The sequence below is a fragment of the Alligator sinensis genome, unplaced genomic scaffold (assembly GCF_000455745.1).
Source record: "Alligator sinensis unplaced genomic scaffold, ASM45574v1 scaffold237_1, whole genome shotgun sequence".
Taxonomy (NCBI): Eukaryota; Metazoa; Chordata; order Crocodylia; family Alligatoridae; genus Alligator; species Alligator sinensis.
The window spans coordinates 1,171,581-1,197,117 of NW_005841849.1; the positions used below are offsets into that span (position 1 = coordinate 1,171,581).

Sequence of the window (25,537 nt, forward strand, 5' to 3'; positions counted from 1 at the left end):
GAGGGCAATCCAGGCTGACCTGGACAGGCTCAGCAAATGGGTGGATGAGAAGCTGATGGTGTTTAACACTGAAAAATGCAAGGTTCTCCACCTTGGGAGGAAAAACCTGCAGCATCCTTATAGTGCTACGCTGGTTAGCACTATGGATGAAAGGGACTTGGGGATCATGATTGACCACAAGATGAACATGAGCCTTCACTGTGATGCTGTGGCCAGTAAAGCAAGCAAAACACTGGCTTGCATCCATACAGGCTTCTCAAGCAAATCCCGGGACGTCATTCTCCTGTTGTACTCAGCCTTGGTGAGGCCGCAGCTGGAGTACTGCATCCAGTTTTGGGCTCCTTAATTCAAAAAGCATGTGGAGAAGCTTGAGAGAGTCCAGAGAAGAGCCACGCACATGATCAGAGGTCAAGAAAACAGACCTTACGATGACAGGCTGAGAGCTATGGGACTCTTTAGCCTGGAAAAGCGCAGTCTCAGGGGCGATTTGATGGCCACCTATAAGTTATCAGGGGTGTTCATCAGGATCTGGGGGAACGATTGTTCACCTGAGCACCCCAAGGGATGACAAAGTCGAACAGTTATAAACTCCAGCAAGACCATTTCAGGCTGGACATAAGGAAGAATTTCTTCACTGTCTGAGCCCCCAAGGTCTGGAGTAGCCTGCCACCGGAGGTGGTTCATGCACCTACATTGAACACCTTCAAGAGAAATTTGGATGCTTATCTTGCTGGGATCCTATGACCCCAGCTGACTTCCTGCCCCTTGGGCAGGGGGCTGGACTCGATGATCCTCCAAGGTCCCTTCCAGCCCTAACGTCTATGAAATCTATGTTGCCATGGACTCCAAAGAGAGCAGGGTCTGGCCACAAATCTTTAGACTGTCAAGACTCAATCGGTGCGTGAAGCAACAAAGCATATATAAGGCAGCTTTTTACGGAAAAGTTCATTTGACCTCACCCCAACTCATATGTTACAACAGAAAGCTTGCCCCTTGGTGGTGGTGTTCAACAGTAAGTAGTTAAGATACAGTTAATGTAAGAAAGAGTTACTGCAGTGCTAAAAGGGAACTATTCTGCAGACTGAAGGCAGGAAATTTGAAAGCTAAGGTATTTACCCTCATTTCCTTATTTCTGGTGCATGATGCATCATTATATGGTTTCATTATGCTATGCCATGGCATTCTTCACGTAGCAGTACAGTGGTTCCTAAAAGGTTAGGCACTACAAACCTATTGTTTTGCGCACACACGTTCACGTGCGCTCTCCCACGCACACCACTCCTACTGCTTATGTTCTTTTCTTAGTGAGCAGGACCATCAGTAATTCTGGTCTCCTTAATGTCACAAGTTCTCTTCTTCACTGTGTCACTTCAATAATTATTTTGGTTGTGCACATTTAATGCCTAATTCTGCGCTGTAGCCAAGATCCATTTGGCACAGCAGGGTGGGGGGGAAGGGAAAGCAGACTGGCAGCTGATGATAGCTTCCTTGTTTTCAGCCTGTCTGTAACACAGGTTAAAGGAGATACTGAGGGAGAAAAAAAGCTGGGGGGGAGGAAGCAGACCCTGGCATATAGTGCAGACATATGCACACACATCCATGGGTATGAGTTTTGTGGATGTTCTCAGGCATTCTGTAACCATCTGTCTGCTCTGTGTTGGTATGTTTAGAATATTGTCTAATAAGCTTACACAGTAATGTGCGGGCCTACTCCCAATCCCATCCATGTCGCCATGTGCGGGCCAGGAGCGATCCGGGCCCTTTTTCACTCCGCACGGGCTGTGGCCAGCAGCCCGGGCACGCTGGATCGGAGAGAACGGGCGACACGCTAGAATTAGGCACGGACGCGTAATGGTTGATTCAAGATTGTTTACTTACACCGAAGATGGTCGCGGTGTAGGCTGGACAGTTTCCCAGGCACAGCTCCGATTAAATCCTCGTTTGAGGACTACAACAAGCTCAGGTCTCTCTCACGAAGTTTGCTAGGCTCCGTGGATCCTTTTATTCACTCACTCACATGAAGTTTGCTAGGCTTCGTGGGTCCTTTTATTCACTCACTCACATGAAGTTTGCTAGGCTCCGTGGGTCCTTTTGCGCGCAGGGAGAGGGATACGTCGAGGATTGCGAACGGCGACGGGGAGAGGCTAGAGGCTGATCAGACCTCTGTTGCCTGCTTGAAATGCGCTGGGTCCGATAGGCTCCGCAGCGCTTAGAGATCTTCACAAGACGTGAAGTCTCCTCCTCCTGGTGTTCGTGGAGTCCTCCCTTGCGGGGGTTCTCCTCAGAGTTCTCCAACTTGGGCGGAAACCACTCAAGCTTTTTATACGGCTAGCAAGCCAATCGCTAGCCGCCACGTGTGAATAATTTCACGCAAGCCAATAATGGTGCTCAAATTAGAATACAAATGGCGGGAACTCTTTGCAACAAGCATTTCTTAGCTGCAAAGAAGAAATGCACACTGCAAAGAAAGCTACGAATTGGCGGGAAAATAATTCAGTGGTGCCAAAGCACACACAAAAACAAAAATCACACCCTTGGGTTGTGACAAGTAAAAGTTACAAAACAGTGATAATTGTGGCACAGAAGCAGTTAACACCTCTAACAATGACCTATAATAGCTTTTAGAACTCAGATATTGCCAACACTAAACACCTGAAATCATCATGAGTCAGGCAGGCCTGCCAAAAATCTGGAGATTGAAAAATGAGAACTAAGTTGGGTTCTCATTCTTTGCTCTCTGGTGTTTGTGAGTGCAGGGTTCAAGCTGTTCTCAACAATCCTGAGGACTGGAAACCTGTTTTTAAAGAAAGCTGAGTGTTTGGGGTAATCATATGACTCCTGGAGCTACAACATTAAGTGATATGCCAAATGCAAGAAGTCTCATGGTAAAGCATGAAAGTTGGTGACATAGCTAGTGAAAAGTAATACCGTGCTTACACAAAAATGCTAAGGTGGGAAGGGTGTTTCAGCAGAGTTTAGGCCCCTCCAAGAACCTTTACACAAATAATACCCAAACATTAGGATGCCTGTGAAAAACAAGTTAAATTCAGTCAGTTCCCCACTGTTTCTTGCTCTTTTGCTATCTGATTTATGTCAAACTGAACACTGCTCCCTTGCTTTATTCTTTAAGGGTAATGTGCTGTCAGAAGTATATTGTTGATATTATGTCTTGTTTATTGTATGGGTAAACATATTGGGAGGAATGCAGTCTCAGGGAACATTAAGTTCATGTTGAAATTCTATGAGGTTTATCATAGTGTTAGGTCTTGGTAGAACAGAGAAATATTTTAATAGAATTGGAAAGATTGATCTATTTGGTGTTATAGAATGTGCTAATTGCATGGTGTTGTAAATTTATGTAACTACATGTGTAGACCTTGCCAGTTTCTATTTTTAACCATATTCACTTAGATGTCTAGCAATTAACATATTTTTTAGCAAGCGTCGTAGTCTTACAACATATTGGAATCGTGTTCCTTAAACCAGAGCCAGCCTTATGGAAAATGGCACCCTGGGCAGACATGTATTTTGGTGCCTTTTTTTTAGTTAAAAGTATGTAGTAGTATTAGTGAAAGTTTCAGAAATAAAGCCTTAGGGAGAGCTGCTGGGCTGGATCGGGAGACTTGCTTCCCTGCAGGCAAGCATTGCTGGTGGTGTGTGAGCAAGCTGAGTGGACTGGAGCAAGCATCACACTGCCCAGGTGCCTGGCCTGGCTCCTTCTGAGCAGCAGCTGGAGGCAAGGGGGCAGGCTGAGCTGAGCAGTGCTGCTGCTGCCTGGGGTGGGGATCAGCCAGGACGGGGCAGGGAAGAACACTGCTGTGAGCATGGGCGGGTGTGTGTGTGTGTGTGTGTGTGTGTGTGTGTGGTACCCCCTTGTTCTGGGCAGTCACCCACCTGTAAGGCAGGCCCTGCCCTAAATAGTAAATTTATAAATTGTGTTTCTTACCTTTGTATTTTTTTGCATGAATTTTAGGTGGATAGGATAAGTCGGATGGTAACAAGGCAGACAGACCTTGGATGCCTTAACTTTTTATTTCCAGACAGTCTGGTGCTTGAGGTACCCCTTGAAAAATTCCAGCTCTTCATTTTTACTTTTTTTTTTGACTACAGAAAAATAATAAAGAGATTCTTCTGTTGCAAAATAACTCAGAAAGACTACACAAGGTCAATGCATTTATGACACTATGGATTCCTATTTGACATCTCTGGGTTTATCTTGTGAATTATGTTTGCACACCTAACAGTGCTAACATTGTGTGGTACCCCGCAACACCCTAGAAAGGATCTCAAGGCATCCCAGGATCCCATGGCACCCTGGCTGAGAAACACTGGTCGAGAAAGAGTTGTATAATTTGGACATTTAACAAGTCTTTTGGAGGGTCTGAATGAAGCTGGAGTAGAATATGAGGAGTAATGTAGAGGATGGTTCTTGAATTTTTAGAAGTATTGAACAGCCGCCCTCTGAAAATCAGGCTCTTTGAAGGCAACTCAAATTGGGCACCACGAACTGCTACCTTCTTGAAAGAATAGGCCCAAGTATGTCATGTTCCATGTCTAGAAAATATTAATGCTTAACAGGAGTAGCAGGGACTCTGCAGTTCCAAGTGATTTAACTTAGGAAATTATGATAAAGGAAAAAAAAAGATGTGGGTCTGGTTTATGAAAACAGAGTTAAATCTGACTCTCACCCTTCAACTCTAAGATGTAGTTCACATCCATACCCAAATTGAGACCAGCTTCACATCATTCCTAGTAGTAGGGCAAGAAGTGTCTGTGTCTGAGCCTTTGAGCAAAAATGGATTGTTTTTAGCAATTACTGAAATAACTATCATCAGGCATACATTTTTGTATTCAACCAAGCCAGTCAATGCTGAACTTTCTCAACTCCATGCTTATACTCAGTATGAAAGACAAAGCAAAAAGCTCTTGGCATAAATATTTTCCTACAAAAATATATTAAGTATAGGAAGAGTGCTAAACCTTATGTACAGATTCTCATGACGTCAGCGTTGTTCTTCAATAAAAGCAGCAGGTGGTAGGAGCAGAAAGGCCTGGTGTCCTTCAGTTAATTTCTAAAGAGCAAGATGGAATGTTTCCAGTACTGTGTTGGCATCTGATTTACATCAAAAGAAGAAGAGCTAAAAAGTAATGTGGTGACTTCATTATAGCTTAATTGTAAATTTGTACTCCCCTCCCCCAATAATTGCCTCTTCCAGGCCCTGTAAAATCCACTGGGCTTCTCTCATGCCCCTAATTCCACAGTGTTTAATTTCCATATTTTTAGCCCTACATCTTGCATAGAAAAAGCCACTATCTCAAAATCAAAACCAAACTTTTTTAGGGTCAAACCATTAATAAAATTTAACATGATCACTGGACTTTTCATCCTGAATTTACGCTGACAAATTCTCCAAGTGCCAGACTCTCTGATCTAACGTCTACAATCCTCCTCAATCCTCTCTCTCACTTCTCACTTCTAGGTAACTCCAGATTCACCCTTCATTTTATCTAACTAACTCCCATCCAGGCAGAAGTCTTGGTCCAGTGTCCAGGCAGCAATAATTTAAAAGGGTTGTCACTGAACCCTTCTTGAGACAACAGGTGATGTCTCCTTGATGTTAGCTGATCCTCAAAAGGGGAATGGGGGGTATGTGTGTGCACATGTTTGGATACACTCCCTCCTGTTCTTCTACAACCAAGTAGCCTAAGTTGTGTTGAAAACAGCTGAAGCTTATGGATGTCTTGTACTTTGGGAAGTAGCTGTTTCTCCCAGCTGTGAATCCTTTCCAAGGTCACATTCCTGTGAAACACTCCTAAAATCTTAGCACAAGTTTGGATCTAAAAATAAGAGTAATTTGCTGAAAAACTAAAGGGCTGTTTAGATAAGATGTTTAGATAAAGAACTTACCTAATGTCTGGTAGGTGTTGCCTTCAGCTGCTGAGACCAACACAAAAGCTTAATTGAGTGACAGGCAAAAGGCTACTTGGGAAATGTTTGCTATGCTACATTTACCTGTCTTTTTGGCCCCTTTCTTTTTACAACTGGGTAGCACTAATTTAGAAGTTGCCTGATTTTCAGCTTCCCCTGAAAGTCATAGAGCAAGTTCTCTGCCACTTGGAAAATCAGGCTGCTTTACTGAAGTACCTAAACATGATTTTAAATTATACGCAGGTTAGATAGAACAAGTTGCCCTTAAGCAATATAGCCGGATGATCATTTTCCCAATTCCTCCTTGTTCCTTGGCCTGGGCTTGGGAAAACACTTCCTCTTCCCCTAAGGCCACAGTCTTCCTTTGCTTTCTATTTATAACACAATTGTAATGAACCCCTAATTTAACCCCTTCTTTGCCTATCTTGGGTTGATTTTTAGGTCTTGTATAGTAGATTTCATCATATGTGTACAATCCTCCACTAGTCCTCTCAAGGTAAGCTGAAACGTACTTCTGAATAAGGCTACCAACCTATTTTGGTGGCAAGATGAGGTTACTTAAAGAGAAGTCAGGGCAAAGGAGACTAAGGTTAGGGCCCTGTGTGCCTCTCAAAGAGAATGGCTTTGAGAGGTGGAGAGAGGAACTACCAAACATGATGTTGAGAGAGTAGTCAGAAAGATAGGAGAACCATGAGAGGACAGATCTGTGACAGACAGAGAAGGAGAGGATGTCAAGGAGGAAGGAACGATCAGCAGTGTTAGAGCCAGCTGACAGCCTGAGGTAGGTGAATTTGGAACATGGGCCATGAGGTGTAGCCAGAAGCAATTCATGGGAGAGTTTGGTGAGAGCAGTTTCATAAGAGAAGCAGTGTGGTTATAAGCTATTTTACAGTGAACTTAGAGGAAGGGGGAGAGAAGACAGTGGCTGGAGGCATGTACGTTTGAGGGTAGTGATTCTGAGAACAGGAGATACAAGGCACAGCAAAGTCTTTAGCTTGGAGGGGCTGGAGTAGATACAACAGATGGTGACTTGGGGGAAAGGAAGAAAGGGTTTTGGGAGTGAGGGATGGAAGGAAGGTCATATTGGATTTTTCTGGCTTCTCCTTGATGAAGTTACGAAGATCCTGGGCAAAGTGAGAATGAGAAGGGTTTGAAGGAGTCCTAGCATGTTGAGCTGTATGAGGCCTTAGGAGGTCATCTCATCCATCGTCCTGCTTCCTTTTCAGGCATTAGAAATATATTAGACATACCTATACACCCTGAGAGATGTGTGGAATTAAACAAGTCCAGTGATGGGGATTCCACAGCCTCCTTGCCAAAGTTCAGTGCTTTATTCTCTTTATCTCCTTATAGCTCATTACCCCTTGTCCTGCCTTCAGTAGAAAGGATGATAATTGTTCTCCATCCCCCTTTTAAAACCTTCAAAAACCATTATCATGTACGTCCTTCCCCCCAGTCATCTTTAAACAAACCTATTTCTTTCAACTTTTCGTAACGTGTTTTGTGTTCTTTGTTTGCTGCCTGTTTTCTTCTGGCTTTTCTCCAGTTTGTCTGTGTGATCACTGTAACTGGACACAATACTCTGCGGAAGCCTCACCAGTGTCAAGCAGAGTGGAATAATTGCCTCATGTATCTTGCAAACAACACTCCTGGTAATACATCCATAATGACATTTGTCTTTTTTGCAACAACATCATTGTGTTGACCTATGCAGTCTGTGAACCATTCTAATCCCCAGGTCATTTTCTGCAATACTACCCCGTAGCCAGTTATTCCCTGTTTTGTATTGTGCATTTGATTTTTCCATCCCCCCACCCCCCATCATGGGTGAGGAACATCAGTATAAATCTGGAGTAGTGGCCCAATTTTAGAGGAATTGCTTTGGATTATAGAACTGTAACTGAGGCCAGAACCTGCATTTTTTCTGTCTCTGACACCCTGTTAACTAGGGATGTGATATATTGCCTTAGATATGATGCTTGCGATTCATGTTTCTAATGATTCAGACCAGTTCAGTTGACAATTGAGACATTGGTCTGTCCTATAATGGTCTCACAAAGCAACAGTCATTAGTAAGCGAAAGGGAAAAAAGGGATCTTGTTAATCTGTGTGTGTGCTTGCATGCATGTTGTACATTTAAGCTGCGTAATTTCAGTTGCTCTCTGTTGCTGTGTAACTCTCACTTCTGCTTGCATTACCCATTTTCATTTCTATTTTTCATCTACAAAACCAGAGAAAATATGTGTGAAACTAATATTCCCCTTGGGCCAACTTTTGCCATACAGCACATTTCTCTTACGGAGTTTCAGTTCAAATGTAACATCAATAATATTTTTTTGTTTTTGGAGCCCAGATACAGAGAGATTTAAATGGTAGTTGTATATTTTATTATTCACTGCTGTTTTGCTTTTCTAACCTGTGACCCTTCCCCATGAGCTGAAGCACAACTGAAACATCATATGTTCCAGGAACGTGTTGTTTTCTGATGGTTAGAATTGTTTGGATAGCTACTGGGGAGGCTTCTTCAGGAACCCAAGCATTAGATACAGCAATGTCGTCTTTACTTATTAAACTGACAAGTATTGTTCATCTGTACAGTTCCCTTTGATTCTGGTTGTGTATCAGGAACAGAGCAGTGATCTCTTGGGACTGCTCAGAATCCTAGAATGGCAGGGAAATGAGTTAGAGTCTCAGATGGCATCCATCACTGATAGCTGCTGGATACCTTCCAGTTGGGAATGAAGCAGTGACTCGCACCTGGTACGTTATATTTGTTCTCCTGTCCTTTTCCCAGGAGGATAAATGTACACCATGGTGTATCTTGTTGTGATAGCTGTCTTTTGTTGCTGTATGTCCAGTGCTATGTGTATTTATGTTAGAGGAGACCAGGAAGGGCACCGGGTTGGTGGGATGGCCTTTAGTTCTTGGAGAAGCTCTGCAGGTCAAACTAGCCCCCAGCTCCGTCTCCCGTTCGAACACACCATGCTCTGATCATGGGAGGTCCCTTGGTACCAGAGGAGCAGAATGGATGGCTGCAGTCTTCATCTTTTACAAGTCCTTGCAAATAATCATTTCTTGTTGTGCGTATTGGGCAAAACTGATGTGTGGCCATTCTTGGCAGCTGTGGCCTTGTCCAGAAGGGGAAGGCGGAGGGGGGGCGGGCACTATCCTGGTGACTAGTTGCCATGCAGGTTGGAATTTCCCCAGCCCTTTGTTTGTGGTTGGTTCATGGCAGCTCACACAGAGACTAGTGCCTCTGGTTCCTCTTTTCCTTACTTTATTTCTTGCTGTCTCTTCTCAGTGGTTCAGTCAGACACTCAGTACCCTGCAGAGTGCTCCAGTATTAAACTGTTGTGGCTGTCCTCCATGCAGTCCCCTTCTTTTGACTCCAAGTGTGGAGAGATTTGTCAGGGTCTGCCAGACATTGCCCCATAGTGTGAGGGTGAGAGCTGCCTGGGGGGCAGATGGCTGGGAGGTGAAGGGTGCTGCTCTTTGATGATGCTACTGTGCCCTCTGCTTCTAAAAGAGTGGCTTGCACAATGGGAGCTGGGGCCGCTACACTAAGCTGCTTCCTCTGGCTACCATAGAAACCAGGAAATCTTGAGAGAGAAAGAGAAAACACCATGTATGGTAGCAGGAGTGGTTAAATCCTAACTTACCTCCCATTTATACCAAGACTGAATCTGGCCCATAGAGGGACCCCTGGGGAACAGAGTTTTGCAGGCTAACGAGATTACTTACAGAAGCACAGACAAACCGGGAATCAAGGAAGCAAACAAAACTGAGGTGGACCCTGGGACATTGTACTATGGTAAAAGCAGGAGACAGCTCGGGGGGGGAGGGAAGAATGTAGGAGACAGATGGGAAGTTGTGGGGCAGCCATGGGCAGGGGCAGCTTGGGGAAAGTAATAGGCAGAATGCTGTTGGGAGGGAACTAGAAAGTATAAAAATGGACCTGGGAGCAGTGGAGGGGTCAGGGAGAGCAGAAGAAAGCTTTATAGAGCAACTGAAGAGTCAGAGGAGGATAGAGCAACCACAAAACAATGGTCTCTTGTTACATCGGCATGCTCACTGCCGGTTGCTACCAGGAGTGGAGCTGAATCTGTTGTGTTGCAAGTGAGGAAAATTTGAAGGAGAATGCTGGTGTAGACCAAGTCTACGTGACTCTCCATCCCTGTCAGCGGGGAGCTGGCTGGGCAGCAATACGAGAGCATGCTGTGCACTCTCCAAAAGTGGCAAAGATGTACTCTGGGAATCCCCAGGAAGCAATCTGGTTGAATCAGCCAAAATGCTTCTTAGCAGGGCCTCTGCTATAGCCCAGATCCTCTGTGCTCCTCTTCACCAGGGGCTGTTGCTATAAAATACATTTTAGTTCTTCATGACAAAGTGAGAAGACAAGTGTGAAATGCTTAGTACATTTTCAGTGACCGACATATACCCAAATAGCAGAGCTGTCTGTTCAGCGTGGGTCGTCTCCAAGAGGTGACCACTTTAGAAGGCTGTCTGTGACAATGCCTAATGTTAAATGTACTGAGGGACGATAAATCAAGACAAGAGCAGCACAGAGCTATAGATGTGCATATGCTTTGTTTTTATTTTAGTTTATCTTCCTCTTAGAGAAAAAAACTGTACATATTATTTTAGTCCTGCATGATTTATACTTTGGGAGACAAAATGAAGAAGGTGTAGTGTCACTCAGTTTGTGAGGCCGGGGTTAGAGTCTCACAAGCTAATTTTAAGGGGTAACTTTGCTTCTTTAATTATTGTCTCATTGCCTGCCCCATCTGTTTCCATCTGATGTCTCTTAGACTTATAGATTTCATAGACATTAGGGCTGGCAGGGACCTCGCAAGATCATCGGGTCCAGCCCCCTGCCCAAAGGGCAGACAGTCAGCAGGGGTCAAATGATCCCAGCAAAACAGGCATCCAAGTGTTTCTTAAAGGAATCCAGAGTAGCAAGTACCACCTCTAGGGGGAGTCAATTCTAGGCCCTGGGGGCTCAGACAGTAAAGAAGTTTTTCCTTATGTCCAGCCTAAAACAGTCTTGGAGGAGTTTATGACCATTGGACCTAGTCTTCCCATGGGGTGCCCTGGTGAACAGATGTTCTCCCAGTTCCTGGTGCACACCCCTTATATACTTATAGGCTGCCACCCAATCACCCCTGAGCCTATGCTTTTCCAGGCTGAAGAGTCCCATGCCTCTCAGCTTCTCCTCATAAGTCTTGTTCTCTTGTCCTCTAATCATTCATGTGGCTCTCCTCTGGACTCTCCTGAGCTTCTCCACATCCTTTCTGAATTGTGGAGCCCAGAACTGGACACAATATTCCAGTTGTGGTCTCACCAAGGCCAAGTAAAGTGGGAGGATGGCTTCCTGGGTCTTGTTTTAGAGGCACTGGAAAATGCAGGCCAGAGTTTTGTTTGCTTTGCTAGCTGCGCCATGACATTGGTGGCTCATGTTCATCTTGTGGTCAATCATGACCCCCAAGTCTCTTTCAGACGTGGTGCTTGCTAGCATAGCACTGCTGAGCCTGTAAGTGTGGTGTGGGTTCTTTCTCTCAAGGTGGAGCACCTTGCATTTCTCAGCATTGAACGCCATCAGGTTTTGACCCACCCACCTTGTAAGCCTGTCAGGGTCGACCTGGATTGCCAACCTATCCTCTAGGGTGAGCACACTTCCCCATAGTTTGGTGTTGTCAGTAAACTTAGCCAGTCCGCTTATAATGCCCAAGTCCAGATAATTTATAAACACGTTGAAGAGTATAGACCTGAGAACAGAGCCCTGGGGGATGCCACTGGTTACAGCGCACCAAGTTGATTTGGTTCCATCAACTATTACTCTCTGGGTCTGTCTATGGAGCCAGTTCCCCAGCCATCGGACTGTGAAACTGTCTAGGCCACAATTCCCCAAGTTTTCCATGAGGACATCATGGGACACCAGGTCAAAGGAACCTTTTTGTTCTGTATTTGTAGGAGCCCTTGCAAAATGGGCCCCTGCTTTATGAGGAGAATTCTTAGAGGCTACTGTAAAACAGATAATTAATAATGATCAGATGGGGTGCTGGACCATGTCTGAGTTTCCAAGGTACTATTGCAAAAATAATAACAACTGACATTTCAGAGCAGATAAACTGCTGTGGTGGACAACAGGGAAACAATAGATTGACCAAGTTCTCTTGCACTGGAAATTAATTGATTTCAGGATTCTTTTCTATTACAGACTGGATTAAGGAGTTATATTTCCGTAATAGCTTTCTTGTCATTGAGTCCCTGAGTCTAGAAATTATACCCAGCCAGTATCAATATATGTAAATGCCTGGTGTGGATTCATAGGTCCAGATCCTGTTTCCATTTTCACTGATGCAAACCCAAAGGAACTCTCAAAGTCAGTTAAATTATCCTGGTTTTACACTCCTACAGGTGAGGGCAGAATTTGACCTGAAATGTTATGTAGAAGCTGAAACATGAGGGATATCAGCTAACAACTTGTTGCAACATCTCTAACCTTATTTAGAAGTGTCTTTACAAAGATATCACTTCTTGTGTCTGCCTGTACCTGCATGAATGTGACACTTTCCACAGTGCCAGAATCAGAAACAGGGCATATTGCAGAACACCCTTGCATACAGGAAAACAGAACTTTTGACTGAATTCTCAAAAGCAACCTATACATTTTTAGTAAAAACGTTTTCCTTTCAACCTGCTTAAAGACAGATAGAGATATTAGAAAAAAATGTTCTAAACATTACCTGTTGACAGCAGACTGGAGTTGTTCATTTGTGCATGTTTGCTGAACATGTTGCCAGAGCCAACCCTAGGGAAAATGGTGCCTTGGACAAACTTGTATTTGGTTCCCGCCTCTCTGGGGCTTCTCTTCCCCTCCCACTCCCCCTAGGAAATTTTCCTGTCCCTAACACAAGTTTTAGTTTGCAAGGAGCATCTCAGGCTTCAGTGCATGCTGACTGCTTTATACTCACCAGCACTGGTGCCAAGCTGCAGAGGAGCTCCACCCAACAGGCCAGGGAGCTAGGCAGAGTGTCTGTCTTTGGCAGGGACCACACTGGCTGCAGCCCCATGGAACCAAAGTGCAGGGAGCAGGAGCCTGTGATGAGTGGCCCGTGAGTGTTGGCACACAGGCCTCCAGTGCCCGGTGACCTCCACAGGACTCCTACAGGGCCTGACATGCAACTGGCCACGTGGAGGCAAGACTTGACCAAAGCCCTTTCCTCCTCCCCCCTATGGGCTGCTGGCCCCAGCCTGGGGCTCCCTGCATGTGCCACCCCACTCCACCAAGGCCCCCTCCACACACCGCATTGGTGACACATGGGACCCTGAGCAATGCCCCAGACCAGTACTGCTACCTGTTGCTTGTGGCACCTGGGTACGCATATGTGCGTGTGCACACATGTGCATGTGTGTTATGTGCACATGTGTGTGTATGGCATCCCCCTGACTACAGCAACCTGGGTGGCTGCCCACGTACCCAGCCCTAAGGCTGCCTCTGCATGTTGCTGTCCTAATTTCTGGCCTGTGATGTTACTCTCTTAGAGAAATTAAAAGGATTCGTTCAAGGCATTTCTCTGCTGGTTATGGTTTTTGTCAGTGTTTCTCAGATTTAATCTTTTTTACTATGTCTGACTCTTATTTGGTCCTGTGTTTAATATTAAAAAGCCCCATGAACAAGATAAATATGCACAGAATAAGAGGTGAACCAAAGACAAATATGTCTTTTAAAGGTAACACATACAGATTAAATGGTTCTGAGACAAGATTTCATAAAAACTGTGTTCGAAGCTCCTGTATGTTAATAATGAGAACATACTTTGAAAAATAAATGAACATGCCTCTGGAATCACCAGTGTGAGATTGGGAATCCAACTATGAGGATGTACTCATCTATTTTGTATTCAGGGAGCAACTTTGATAATTAAAGGATAAATGTGTCTCTTATGTGAAGTCTAGCCTCAGACATCTATAATCCCATGAGTTTAGTGTCCTCTGAGTGTTCCCTCCTGTTGGTTTTGGGCACCTCCCCACTCCCGGACATACACTGCTCTTGATGGTTGGCCTTTAAGCCAATAGCATCCTGACTAGACAGGGAAACACCTGCCCCTGGGCTGTTCCCTCATTCCTGCATCAGGTTCTGGAGGCTGCTTTGCTTCCTGCATGTGTGGGAACTTCTTTGGATTCATTTCACAGTGGGGAAAACCTCCAATCTGCTGTCCCTGCCTGACAGGATGATGAGAACTGTTTCCATTAGAAACAATACTTCCTGCAAAGCAATTGAGCTGGTGGATAACGGCTTAACTGAGCATGCTTATGCACTGCCATCTGTTTGGGATCTGATGGTATGTGCTTGTAATTTCAGAAGCAGCCATGGACAGACACTCCCCTTTCTTGGCTTTGCTCACTGCCTGTGCAGCATGGGCTAATGGACTGTCAGTTTGTGTGCTGCCACTGTGAGTCAGTTCTTTTATGTTATTAGGACTGTGTGTGAAGGCAGAGCATTGGGATGACATGAATGGCAGCTGTAGACTGGTGAATCTGGCACATCCAGGTTCAATGGCAACTTCAGACAGCTTTGCTTCTGAGGACTCTGCATGGTTAACTCCTCAGATTTGCCACCTTTTAGGATGCAGTGTCTGACTTTAATGGCCCAGATTGTCTCTCACTCTTGGGAGGTCCAGGCCAGCACTTCCCAACATTTTACAAAGCCTCATCCAAAAATATCTCTTGGACGAGGAACTTCAGCTGTGACAAGGACAGGTCAGGTTTGGGATGGCATGGACACTAGGTGCGCAGCTGACAGCCCAGAGGTTGCAAATTCAAGGCCATAGCAGGAGTTCTCACAGCGTGACTGGGTCAGATTTCATCAATTCTGTGAATTCTGCTAAATGCCATGTCACAAGAACATGAAAAAGGAAGGAAGGGACTGGATCCATCCTTTAGCAGAGAGAGGTAGTTAGCTGTATTAGGCAGAAGGTAGGGTAATGTTGTAGTGAGCATGTTTATTATTACCCTGAAATAGAATAGTTTTCTGATAGCATACTGTTAGGTTAACAATAATTTGGATTATTAAGAAGTATTAGCTTTGCAGCTGAATACAAGGCATGACCTGTGGCCTAGCAATGCCGCTGACCACAAGGCAGAATGATAGCTAAGCCTTTGTTTGTGTCAAGTAATCATTTTAACTGTGTTAAGCATTTTCTGAGTAAAATGCAGCAAGTGGATCTGTGTCTGTGTGCTGGAAAACCAGCTACAGCAAGAAGCAAGATAAGACAAAAAAGCCATTGTTCTAAGTACAGTGATCGTGTCCTTAAGAAGTATCTACTACTGTGCAAGGTTTTGCTAACATATCATAATGTTACTGCTACTTAACTTTTAGCTTTTAAAAAGTGCTGGTTCAGCTTAATAGAAATATGCTGTTACAAAGATTTGTAAAGCACCGCCCAAGTATTGCTTTTGTTAACCCTGTAGTCTTGCCTTATTGTAAAAAGTATAAAAGATCACCCCACCCTTGAGGGGGGGGCCATTTTGCCTTTTGCTGGCTTTATAGTCTTTGCTCGAGCAAATAAATAACTGTCAGTTCTTTACCCGCGTTGTCTAGTCCCTATTGCAGCTAGATAACGAAGTTTAGGGAGTTTTCTCCCACCACAGTGTTGCACTTTATAGACTAAGCGAATCAGAGAACACACTGTGCCCACAAACATGGCTCCCTGCATCTCCTTTGGAACACCTCTAATGCGGACTACATCAGCCTGTAGTTCAGTTTTTGCAGCGCGTTTCAGACCAGTGATAGCAAAATGGGAATCGTGGTCACAGACTTTCAGGCTGTCACCTAAATAGAAGTACAGTTTATGTACTGGACCCTCGAAGAATTCCAGGAAACAGCCTGAGCCTGAAATCCTCTGCACCTTTTGGGGACTTAACAAATAACATTTGAATATTGCTTTTCAAATTAAATTCAGCTTTTAAAGGACAGGTTTAGTTCTTTTAAGATCCAAAGGACAAGCATCAGGTTCAGATGGGAACCAGCTCCTCTAAAAAAAATAATCGAATTACTTATTTAAATTCCTAAATATGGACCTTAAAACCCTGTCTAGGTTTCTTGTGCTGATTAAAAGAGAGAATACAAGAATTGATGCTTGGTAGATTTTTTATTTTGCCTTTACAGGCCTTCATTACTTGGAAGTGAAACATACTTTAAAATTAAACTGAATTGAAAATGGGATCTCTTCCATTTAGCTCTGCTGAATCTCTGAGGTTATTTTTGCTGAGCCTGGCTGAAGCATAGGTGCATTTCTGTTTGGGTTTGTATACTATGAGCTGTTCTGCAGAGAACAGCTGGGGTCAGGTGGACAGTCTGAAAGCTGGCCTGACTTTCTCTGAATTGTTAAACAAAAACCCTCTGAATGTTTTTCCTCTCTCTGCTTTTCCTCCTGTGAAGATTGAGATCTCCACGGTAGGAATGATCCCCAACAGTGTCTGACAACATGTGTGTCCTGTGGGTTATTGCAGGCCTCAGAAGGTGTCCCAGTGAAGTACTTCGACACCCTGGAGGAGCTGATAGAATTTTACAAGAAGGAGTATATGGGACTGGTATGGCACCTCAAATATGCAGTGCAGCGAGAAGAGGAAGATGCAGGCGATGAACCAGAGGAGGATGCAGGTGAGATATCCAGGGGAAGAGTGGATGACATGGATCCTAGATGTTTGCTCTGAGCTGGAGAAGACATAGTACTGGCAGGGGTTTTCTTAGTTCCTCTGAACCTGATTCTCAACAGTGCAGAGCACCTATAGTTTCCTATCAACTGCATTTGATGGGTGAGTGTTTGGTGGGATACCTAAATATTATCCCCCTTCATGCCTCTGCACAATGAAGTGTGTCCCTAACAATCAAGAGACATTTAGATATCACTTTAATGAGACTCATATCTCACTTTAATGAGACAAGCAAATGGTACAAAGGTGTGTTGGATGCATCACCTACAGCCGTGTTTGGAGTTTCCAACACAGTGCCCCCATCGTCAGTAACTGGATTTCCTGATATTGGTGGTTGAAGAGGCCTGATGTGGTGTTGCTTGATCAGATTTCCTCATGCCTGGGGACAGGAGAAGCTGGCAGGTGAATGGCTGATGTCAACTTCTCCACTTGGGTTTTTTTTAAACAGAAATCATAGAATTGGTGACCTCCACATATGTGCCTATTTGCAGTACATTCTTGCTTTGCATGCACACATAGCATTGTGCCTACATGGAGCACCCACTGCAAGCACTGTAGGGTATGTTGATTGTTATGCCTCTCCTGTAGTGCCCAGTATGGCCCCTGGGACCAGGGGCATAATCTCTATAATATCCCCCGTAATACAATATTTTACTGCATTTAGCCTTGAGATCTCTAGTGGGCTATTACTGGCTGTTCCATATTCCACATATCCAAAGGGAAGAAGCAGCATTGTGGGCAGGGAAGCATGCTGGCAGCCTTTTTCTGCTGTCTCTAGAAGATTCATGTTCCAACCCAACGAGATAGGATGGCCAAGATAGGATGTGCCATTCGGAGCTTGCATCCACTTTCACATGAGGATTGTAACTTCAGTCCATTGCTCTAAATGAAGTGCAGTACTAGTGGAAAGTGAAGAGTTTGGTATATTGTTTTACTCCAGTAGCAGTCAATCTTCTGGCCATCAGGCCAGAGCCGGTTTGCAGGCCAGATCAGGCCCTGCACAGTTTCTGCCTGGCTCACACCGGCTTCATGCTGGGATTGGGCACTGGGGCCCTGTGCTGCCCCTAGTCAGCCCTGCAAACTGGGATCAGGGCTGCCCAGTGCACTAGGATCAGGCCCTGGGGCCTCATACCATGCCTGCCTCCTGGGATTTGGCCTGACAGCTCTATTGCCCTGCGCTGCCCTCACCTAGCTCCATGCACCAGGATTGCACCCTGAAGCACCCTATGTGCCCAATCCAGCACACAGGGCCATGCTATCCAGCCCATGGGGCTCCCCATGGGTCTGGAAATTTGGTAGGAGGGGAGTGGTGCCACTACACCCCTGCTACCAATTTTTTGAACCTTTGGGGAGCTCCACAGGCTGAATGACCCAGTGCCAGGGGCCAAATCTGGCCTGCAGGCTGGGGGTTAAGCACTCCTGCTTTAGTTCTTCAGCAGCAACTTTAAAGTGAGGTTTCTTGGTCTGGATTCTAGTGACAGTCTGCATTGAATTTAAGGGTTATATGGCCCTTTTAGAAGAAATTAAAGATAACCTAATGTTGTGTGAGAATTTTCCTCTCCCTAACACAAATTTTAGTTTGCAAGGAACTTCTCAGGCTTCAATGCATGCTGACTGCGTTATACTTACCAAGGGCCAGCTTGTGTCCAATATTAGCTGCTTATATGGCTTATTTTACTGTAGTATCAGAGCACCCAAACTTTTCTGTATTTATCCTCACACACTGCTAATGAGGTGAGGGAAATAGTGTGGTATATCCCAACATAACAAACACGGAATCAACACCCAGAGAATCTAAGCAATTTGCTCAAAGTCGCACAGAATCTGTAGCAAAGCAGAGAATTGAACCAAAATCTCCTCTTAACCACAAAGCCATGCTTCCTGTCTTTTTTGTTCATCTGAAAATGATGTGCGTGACAATGCAACTCAGCTATCTCCAGGATAAAATCTCTTTGGCATGTGTTTCCCATAACACACAGATACACCTCTATGCTCCTGCAGAGTTTTGTGTGCACATAAAAAATAAGTCCTACTTGATCTCTAGTTATGGCTGGAAAAGTACTGATGAACTTTGTAAGGCTCTTCAGTAAGTTTTTTGGCATGGTCTCATATGACATTCTTACAAGGAATTTAGGGAAGTATGGATGAAACTACTGTAAAATAGGTGCACAGTGGATTGGAAAAGAATACTCAAAGAACAATTGTCAGTTGCTCACTTTTAAACTGGGAGGCTGTATCACGTGGGGGTTTGCAGGGGTCTGTCCTGAGCCTGGCAATATTCAGTATTTTTATTGATGATTTGACTGATAGAATTGAGCCAAGAATATTCTAGAATACTCTAGACTAGACTAGAATAAGATTTGTCCATGACGCCAAGCTCAGAGGGACTGCAAACACTTTAATGGACAGGATAAGATTTAAAAATGATTTTGAAAAATTGGAGAAAGGATCTAAACTAAACAGGAGGCAATCCAGTAAGGGCAAATGCAATGCACAACATTTACGTAGGAATAACCAAATACACAAATATGAAATGGGGAATGACTGATTAGGTAGCAGCTCTGCAGAACAGGATCCAGGGGGTCCTAGTGGCTCAAAAACTGAACAGGAGTTAGCAGTGTTATACTGTTGTGAAGAAAGCCACCATCATTGTGTGGTGGACAGGGATCCCGGTTTTCCATTTCCCACGGAAAAGTGGAGAAAAACACAGATTTCCCCCTTTACATAAGGAAAATGCAGATTTTTCATTTTACTGGAGAAACCCGTGGATTTTGCACATTTGTAAAGAGCAATGCGCAGGCTGGCAGAGTGCCAGCCTGCAAGGGACTGGGGGGAGCAGGAGGAGGGCAGTCAAGCAGGGAGCACCACGTGCATGTATATGCACAGGGCCGCCAGGCAGTCTGGAGAGCAGCTGCCACAGGTAAGTCAGGGCGTGGGGGACTGAGGCTCCCATAAGGAGGGAGGGAGTTGGACAGGGATGGAACTGCTGCCCAGCTGGGCGATGCTAGGGGTCGGGGGGGGGAGCGGGATGGGGGCAGTTTGTCCAGAAAGCAGGGCCAGCTCCTCCCCACTGCACGCGCTCCTGGGAGGGCAAGGTGAACCTGTGCCCTCCAGGTCTGTGCACAGGGTGGGGATGGGCACAGGCTGCTCACTGCAGGCTTGGGGTCCCTGCCCTGCAGCCCTCCCTCAGGGCTCCCACAGCCCAGAGGGTGTGACTTGGTGCAGCAGGGCAGAGTGGGGCCATGCAGGGAAGGTCCTTGCTGCTGCAAGCTCCACGCTGCCCCAGTGATGTGTCCCTTGCCTGTGCAGCAGCAGCCAGGGTGGCAGCGTGGGGTTATGCTCCTTGCTGCTGCTGCACAGGCAGGGGATGCCTCTCCCAGGCACTGCAGAGCTCGCAGCAGCAAGGAGCTTCCCTGCACAGCCCTGCCACGCTGGGTTGCACCCGCCAGGCTGCAGAGGCCCTGGGGCATGGCAGCAGGGCAGGAAGCCCAAGCCTGCAGTGGGAAGTCTATACTCATCCCCACCCCATGCACAGATCTGGGGGGCATGGGTTCCCCCTGCCCCTCTCCCTGAGTGCACACAGCAGCAGGGAGCGAGCCCACCCCCCACCCAAGCCCACAGCAGACAGGCAGCAAACAGCAGGCTTGGGGAGCTGGGCTGCACACTCTGCTTCATTTCAGCATCCGCCACCTCCTTAGGGTGGTAGCCAGGGCTCAGGCACTGCTACAGGGGGCAGGGGTCTATGGACCCAGGTCCCTGGCCCCAAAACCCTGGCAGCTGGGGGCCCCCTCTGGCAGGACTGGGGGGGTTGTGAGGGGCACTAGTGGGGCGGGGTGGGGGCTGAGTTCTCTGAGCTAAGGAAGCAAGGGGAGCTCTGACTTTCCATGATAAAAAAACCCCAAATCAAATACCAAAATTTATAGTTATTTAGAATTTATTGTATTATAGCGATTGAGGCACTGGTAGGCTTCCAAATTGCTTTAAAATTGCAATTATATTACAAAAACATTGTGTTCAGCTGATACCTATATATATAGTGGCCTTTCATTTTAATCATGGATTTTGGGTTTTCAATTGGAGAATTTGAGATTTTTTTATCAGAGAAAGCCAGGATCCCTGGTGATGGATGAGCAAGTGTATCATATGTAAGAGATGAAGTTCTTTCATTCTCAGCAACAGTGAGGCCTTAGCTGGAATAATCTGTTCAGTGTGGGATCTAATATTTCAGAAAAGATGTGAAACAGCTGGAAACAGTCCAGAGGAGAACAACCAGGTTATCAGAGGTCTAGAAAAAATGACTTATGAGGAAAGATTGAGAGAAGCAGGTTTGTCTCCTCTGGAGAAGAGAAGAGCAAGGGAGGATATAACAACAGCCTTCCAAAGGTGGGACTCCCTAGAGAAAAGTTCAAAACTCTTCTTCACTTAGGACAGGAGGAAAAATAATGGGCTTGTACTGCAGCAAGTGAGCTTTTGGTTAGACATTAGAGAATTCTGTAAATGTTAAGGAGAGTGAAACACTGGAATAGTTTATTTACGGAGGTTGCAGACATACCAACAGGAAGTTTTTAAGAGCAGGTTAGGCAAACATTTGTCAGGATTGGTTTAAATATAGTTGATTGGGAACCCAAGGCAGTGGTGAAGACTACACGACTTCTTGAGGTCTTTTCCAGCTCTCTTTTGTAGGAAATTGAAATGAAAAACTTTTTACAAAATTTCTTGTGAATTATTTTCCCTTTTAAAAAAAAAAAAAGAGAGGAGCTGTCCTTAAAAACAACTAAGAAAGCATGAACTTGCTTAAAGATCCATTGTGAGAATGAGGCTGGATGCAAGAAGTGTTAATGGACGGACAGACAGAGCAGAGCAGAGCATCACCCCCTTGTGTGTGAGCAAAAGCTCAGAGCCCTGAAGAGGACTGGCCTTCTGTCATGGCTTTGTAGCCCACAAGAACCTCTAGCCACCTCCCCTGTTGCCTTTAGCAGCTGCTTGCCTTAAGGGTACTTATCCAGTAGTTATCTGATCCTGGGCAAAGTAGAGAAGGGGGCAGTGCAGCTTGGATAGAGCTGCAAGGCCTGGAGATGGAAATTTCTACTGCAAATTACTACTGCAGTGGTTAACAGTGTTGATGTTTCAATGTACGATCACAAATAGAAGGATTCTGAAGATGATTAAAATAATTATTAGTTGTAGTGCTTAGCTGTGTGTATTTTTGTACTTTGCACATCCTTGAGGTAACCCTGCTTATGATGTGTAGGTTCAGCTATGGTTATGTATGGTAACTATGTATTCCTTCTTTGCATATCCTGATTAGTATGCAAGTTTGGAGGTTTGGGGACTACTCATGGGTGTTTTATTGTTTGTGGGCATAGGTCTTCCTCTTTCTGGGGCACTTTTGGCTGGCATCAGCAATAGAGTCCCCAGATGGCAGCCCTGGGTGAGTCTTCCTTTGCAATAGACTGATAGCTCCCCTGGGCTGGTTTACTAAGGACTATGACTATTAGCCATTTGGGTTTCATTTAATGTTAAAGGTTAAGGTTTTTCTCTAATGTTGTATATTTATCCCTTTTTTCCCTGCGTGACATCAGTACCAATCAGACAAGCTGCCACTCATTATTGCCCTGGTTCTGTGAGTCACAAGCTGCACAGGAGCTGTAGACCTATCTTCATAGGAGAAATAACTCTTACTCCTTTTTTAAGAACAACTTAGCAAGCCAAGTACTATGGGAATTGCAAAGTGAAGGGGAAACGTTTTAACAAGGGTGAACACTGTTGGATTAAAATCACTTCCTACCAAATAGGGATTGTGACAGAACTGAGAGGCATGATTTTGGGGGCTTAAAATGGGAGAAAGAGGTTTAGGTGGTTAATACATAGAATGCTTCTATGATCAGGGCAGGTGCTCAAGTCACGGAGCGAATTAAGTGGAAAGGGATTTATTTGCAGGTTAGATCCAGTGTGATTTCCTTTCTCTGTGCATAATTGCTTATTCTACCCATTTCCTTCTCTTAATTTTGCAGCCTCTTTGTTCTCCCTCCAACATGCCTTTCCTTATATGCTACCAGCGATAAAGATGTAGGAACACCGAATACTAGATTTCTGTGTCTGTAGAAACTGATAATCATGTCAAATTACTGCACTTTTTTGTTATGAACAATTTGCTGGCTAGGATGGAAACTGCTAAACCCACTTCATCTGTTGGGTTCAACATTCTTCTTTTTGTGAGCTGAAGTTTAATCTGGCTGGTTGGTTCTCTCAGGATATGGCAACCTATACATCTCCATCTCCTTGTATCTTCTGGTCCCAGTTATATCACACTGAACTCCTGTTGTTGCTGCTGCTTGGGGGCTGGGGGGCCAGGGGGTGGGGTACCAGCAGGGCCAGGGGTGCTGCTGTTGTTACTACTATTACTTACAATAGTAATGATGTGCTTATGTAGCACATGTTTATTTTCAAAGTTGCACAAACATGAACCAATTAATCTTTGTAGCAGCTTTGTACCAGTTAAATACCAAGGAGAAGGCTACATACCAAGCCACTGGCACAGCAGAGAGTTACTGCTCACAGGCCTTGGTGTGGTAGGCAATGACATTGACTCCTGTGGGAGCAGGATTGAACCCTTACTGATATCCTAGCTTAGGTTTGTGAAGTCAGAACTTTTCAGCTCTGAAACTGAAGGCCCATTAATACAGGTTGATTCTTCACTGCCAGAACCTGCCACAGGTCTGGATGGAAGAACAGGTGGTCTCGGCATCTTGCCAACATCCCTCTGTTTCCCTTCCTTTATGCTAGACCCTGTACCTACCCCACCTCTGTTACCCCCACGGAATTTCCTCGTGGTCCTACCACCAAGCGAGACAAAGGAAGTTTCTCCTCTGAATGAGACCTCCAGGGTGCCAGAAATCAGCAAGATGTCCCTTTCTGAAACACTCCTTCAGCGACTGCAATACCAGGACACCAGCAGGTGAGCTTGGGAGTTGTCTTCCTCCTCGCTCCTCTCACGCTCTCTCTCTGGAAAGACAGGCAATAATCAGAAGAGAATCAACTCTAGATGCATCCCTGTGGTGTATGAAGCGCTGCCTTTGGGAAGGGAGGAATGTATATTCTCGCTGATTCCCCTGTCAGGGAATAAAGGCATGGGGCCTATTTTTGAGCTCGCTTTTACTTTACACTGATGGGAGGACAGAATCAGACCCAAAATCCAGTGGCTCTTCTTGAAGGTTGTGCTTGCTCTATACTCTGGAAGAAAGACTTTCCTGAAATGTAAAACAATGTTCTGACCTCCCCAACAGAGAGATTTTCTGTCATATGGCAAAGTAAAATCTAAAATAGCCTAGAATATTAGTTGTGCGCCCAGTGATCATATCAGCAATCCCAAGCCTGCTTCTTAACCAGTGCAAGTTGGCATGACTCCAGTGATTTAAATGGAGCCTAACTGATTTACCCCAATGTAGCCCTGCCCCGTATAACTGCACCATTGTTTGCATTTGTCATGCAGAGTAGCTGTGTTGCACCCGGACACCCATTCAAGCACCAGAGGAAGCTGGTGACAGGAGTCCTGCACACAGGCCAGAACAGGGCTGGGCATAGCAAGTGGCAGTGAACATGGTTGGTTAGGCTGGGTATCTGCCAGGGAGGTAGGAGAGTGGCCTGGCTGAGGGGCTGGCAGGCTGGGTAGGTGAAAAGGTTTAACAAGTGTGTTTTGATTGGCTGCCTGCACTACTTGGCCTCTGGATGGGGAAAGAGCAGCCTGTCAGAGCTTTCTGCATTTTTTGAGGGATAAGCTGCCAATCATTCCTTCTACCTCATCCTTGGTCACAGCCACCGGTGCTAGGCCCCACCCACCTCCTGTCTAGTCTCTGCTGAGGCTTTGTGGAAGGCAGGAGCATCAGTGAAAGAGCTAGCCATGGACAGGTGAGAAATGGAGAAATGGTCCATACTTCCCCAGTGCTCAGCGACTACAGGTTCTCAGCCCTTCCCCAGCACCCCCACCCTTTGAGAGCAGCAAATCTGCTTTCCCCCACTTCCCCAGCTCTTTTACAACCTCCACTGCAAGCCGCAGGCCTCGCAGCCCTTTTTTCATGCATGGAGGCAACGTGGACTGGGAGCTCAGCAGTCTGCCTGTCTGTAGGGGCTCCACATGCTCAGTCTAAGGGTTCCAGATTTTCACTGAAGAAGGAAACAAGGATATAGCAGCTCAGCACTGGAAATGAGGTTGTGTCTGAACAAGCTGTGGAGATTCCCATGTCAGAAAAAATAGCTGCTGGGCAGTAGGGGGTAGCAGATGGACTAATCGCTGCTTGTCTCTTTTACAGTGTCTCTGAAGAGCACCTGAAGCTCATCCAGGATTACTTGCGGGTTCACATTACCAGTGACTTGGAAATGGTGCAGACAGGCTCCTGCAGCCTCCCACAGCTAAAGAAGTTGCTCACAGCCATCTGCAAAGGGCTGTTCAGGTAACAAAAGGCTGGCTTCCAGAAATGCTAACACAGTGTCCTGGCACTGCAGTCTTAAATGGTGCCACTTGAACTGTGAACCTGCTGCTTCCAGCACAGTGAATCTACTGTGCATTTTCTGCATGGTACAGAAAGGATCACAAGGCCTGTGGTGTTGAAAGACAGGAGCTAGGTCTTCCCATCCAGAAAACAAAATTCATAAGCTGGCTGGACACTAGGAACCAAGAACTGAGCACAGATATTGACTTCATGGTTCCCTATAATTCTTATAATATTATAAAAGCTTTAGTCCGTCTGTCTGTAATGCTTTATTTGCACTCTGATTGGTTGTCTCGGCAGCGAGTCACAATGCTTAGTGAAACAATCAATCAGAGTGCTCTGCACAGACAGCAACGCCAACATGACAGCGGGGACTGAGGGGCTGGAGTGGGAGGGTGAG

General features: G+C 45.5%; 1 protein-coding gene across 4 annotated transcripts in view; it reads left to right on the plus strand.

The window, feature by feature from the left end:
- INPP5D (inositol polyphosphate-5-phosphatase D) overlaps nt 1-25,537 on the plus strand; it is a 91,704-nt gene that overhangs the window by 29,300 nt on the left and 36,867 nt on the right. Inside the window, exons 1-4 of one of the 4 annotated variants that reach the window (XM_014522261.1) lie at nt 16,151-16,220; nt 16,445-16,595; nt 23,435-23,606; nt 24,958-25,098. In XM_014522261.1, coding sequence (XP_014377747.1) covers nt 16,517-16,595; nt 23,435-23,606; nt 24,958-25,098 — 392 coding nt within the window. In that variant the 5' untranslated portion in view covers nt 16,151-16,220; nt 16,445-16,516. Of the gene's footprint in view, nt 1-16,150; nt 16,221-16,444; nt 16,596-20,972; nt 21,032-23,434; nt 23,607-24,512; nt 24,557-24,957; nt 25,099-25,537 lie in introns of those variants that run through there. The other 3 variants (XM_014522253.2, XM_014522265.1, XM_014522266.1) reach the window with 3 other exon arrangements.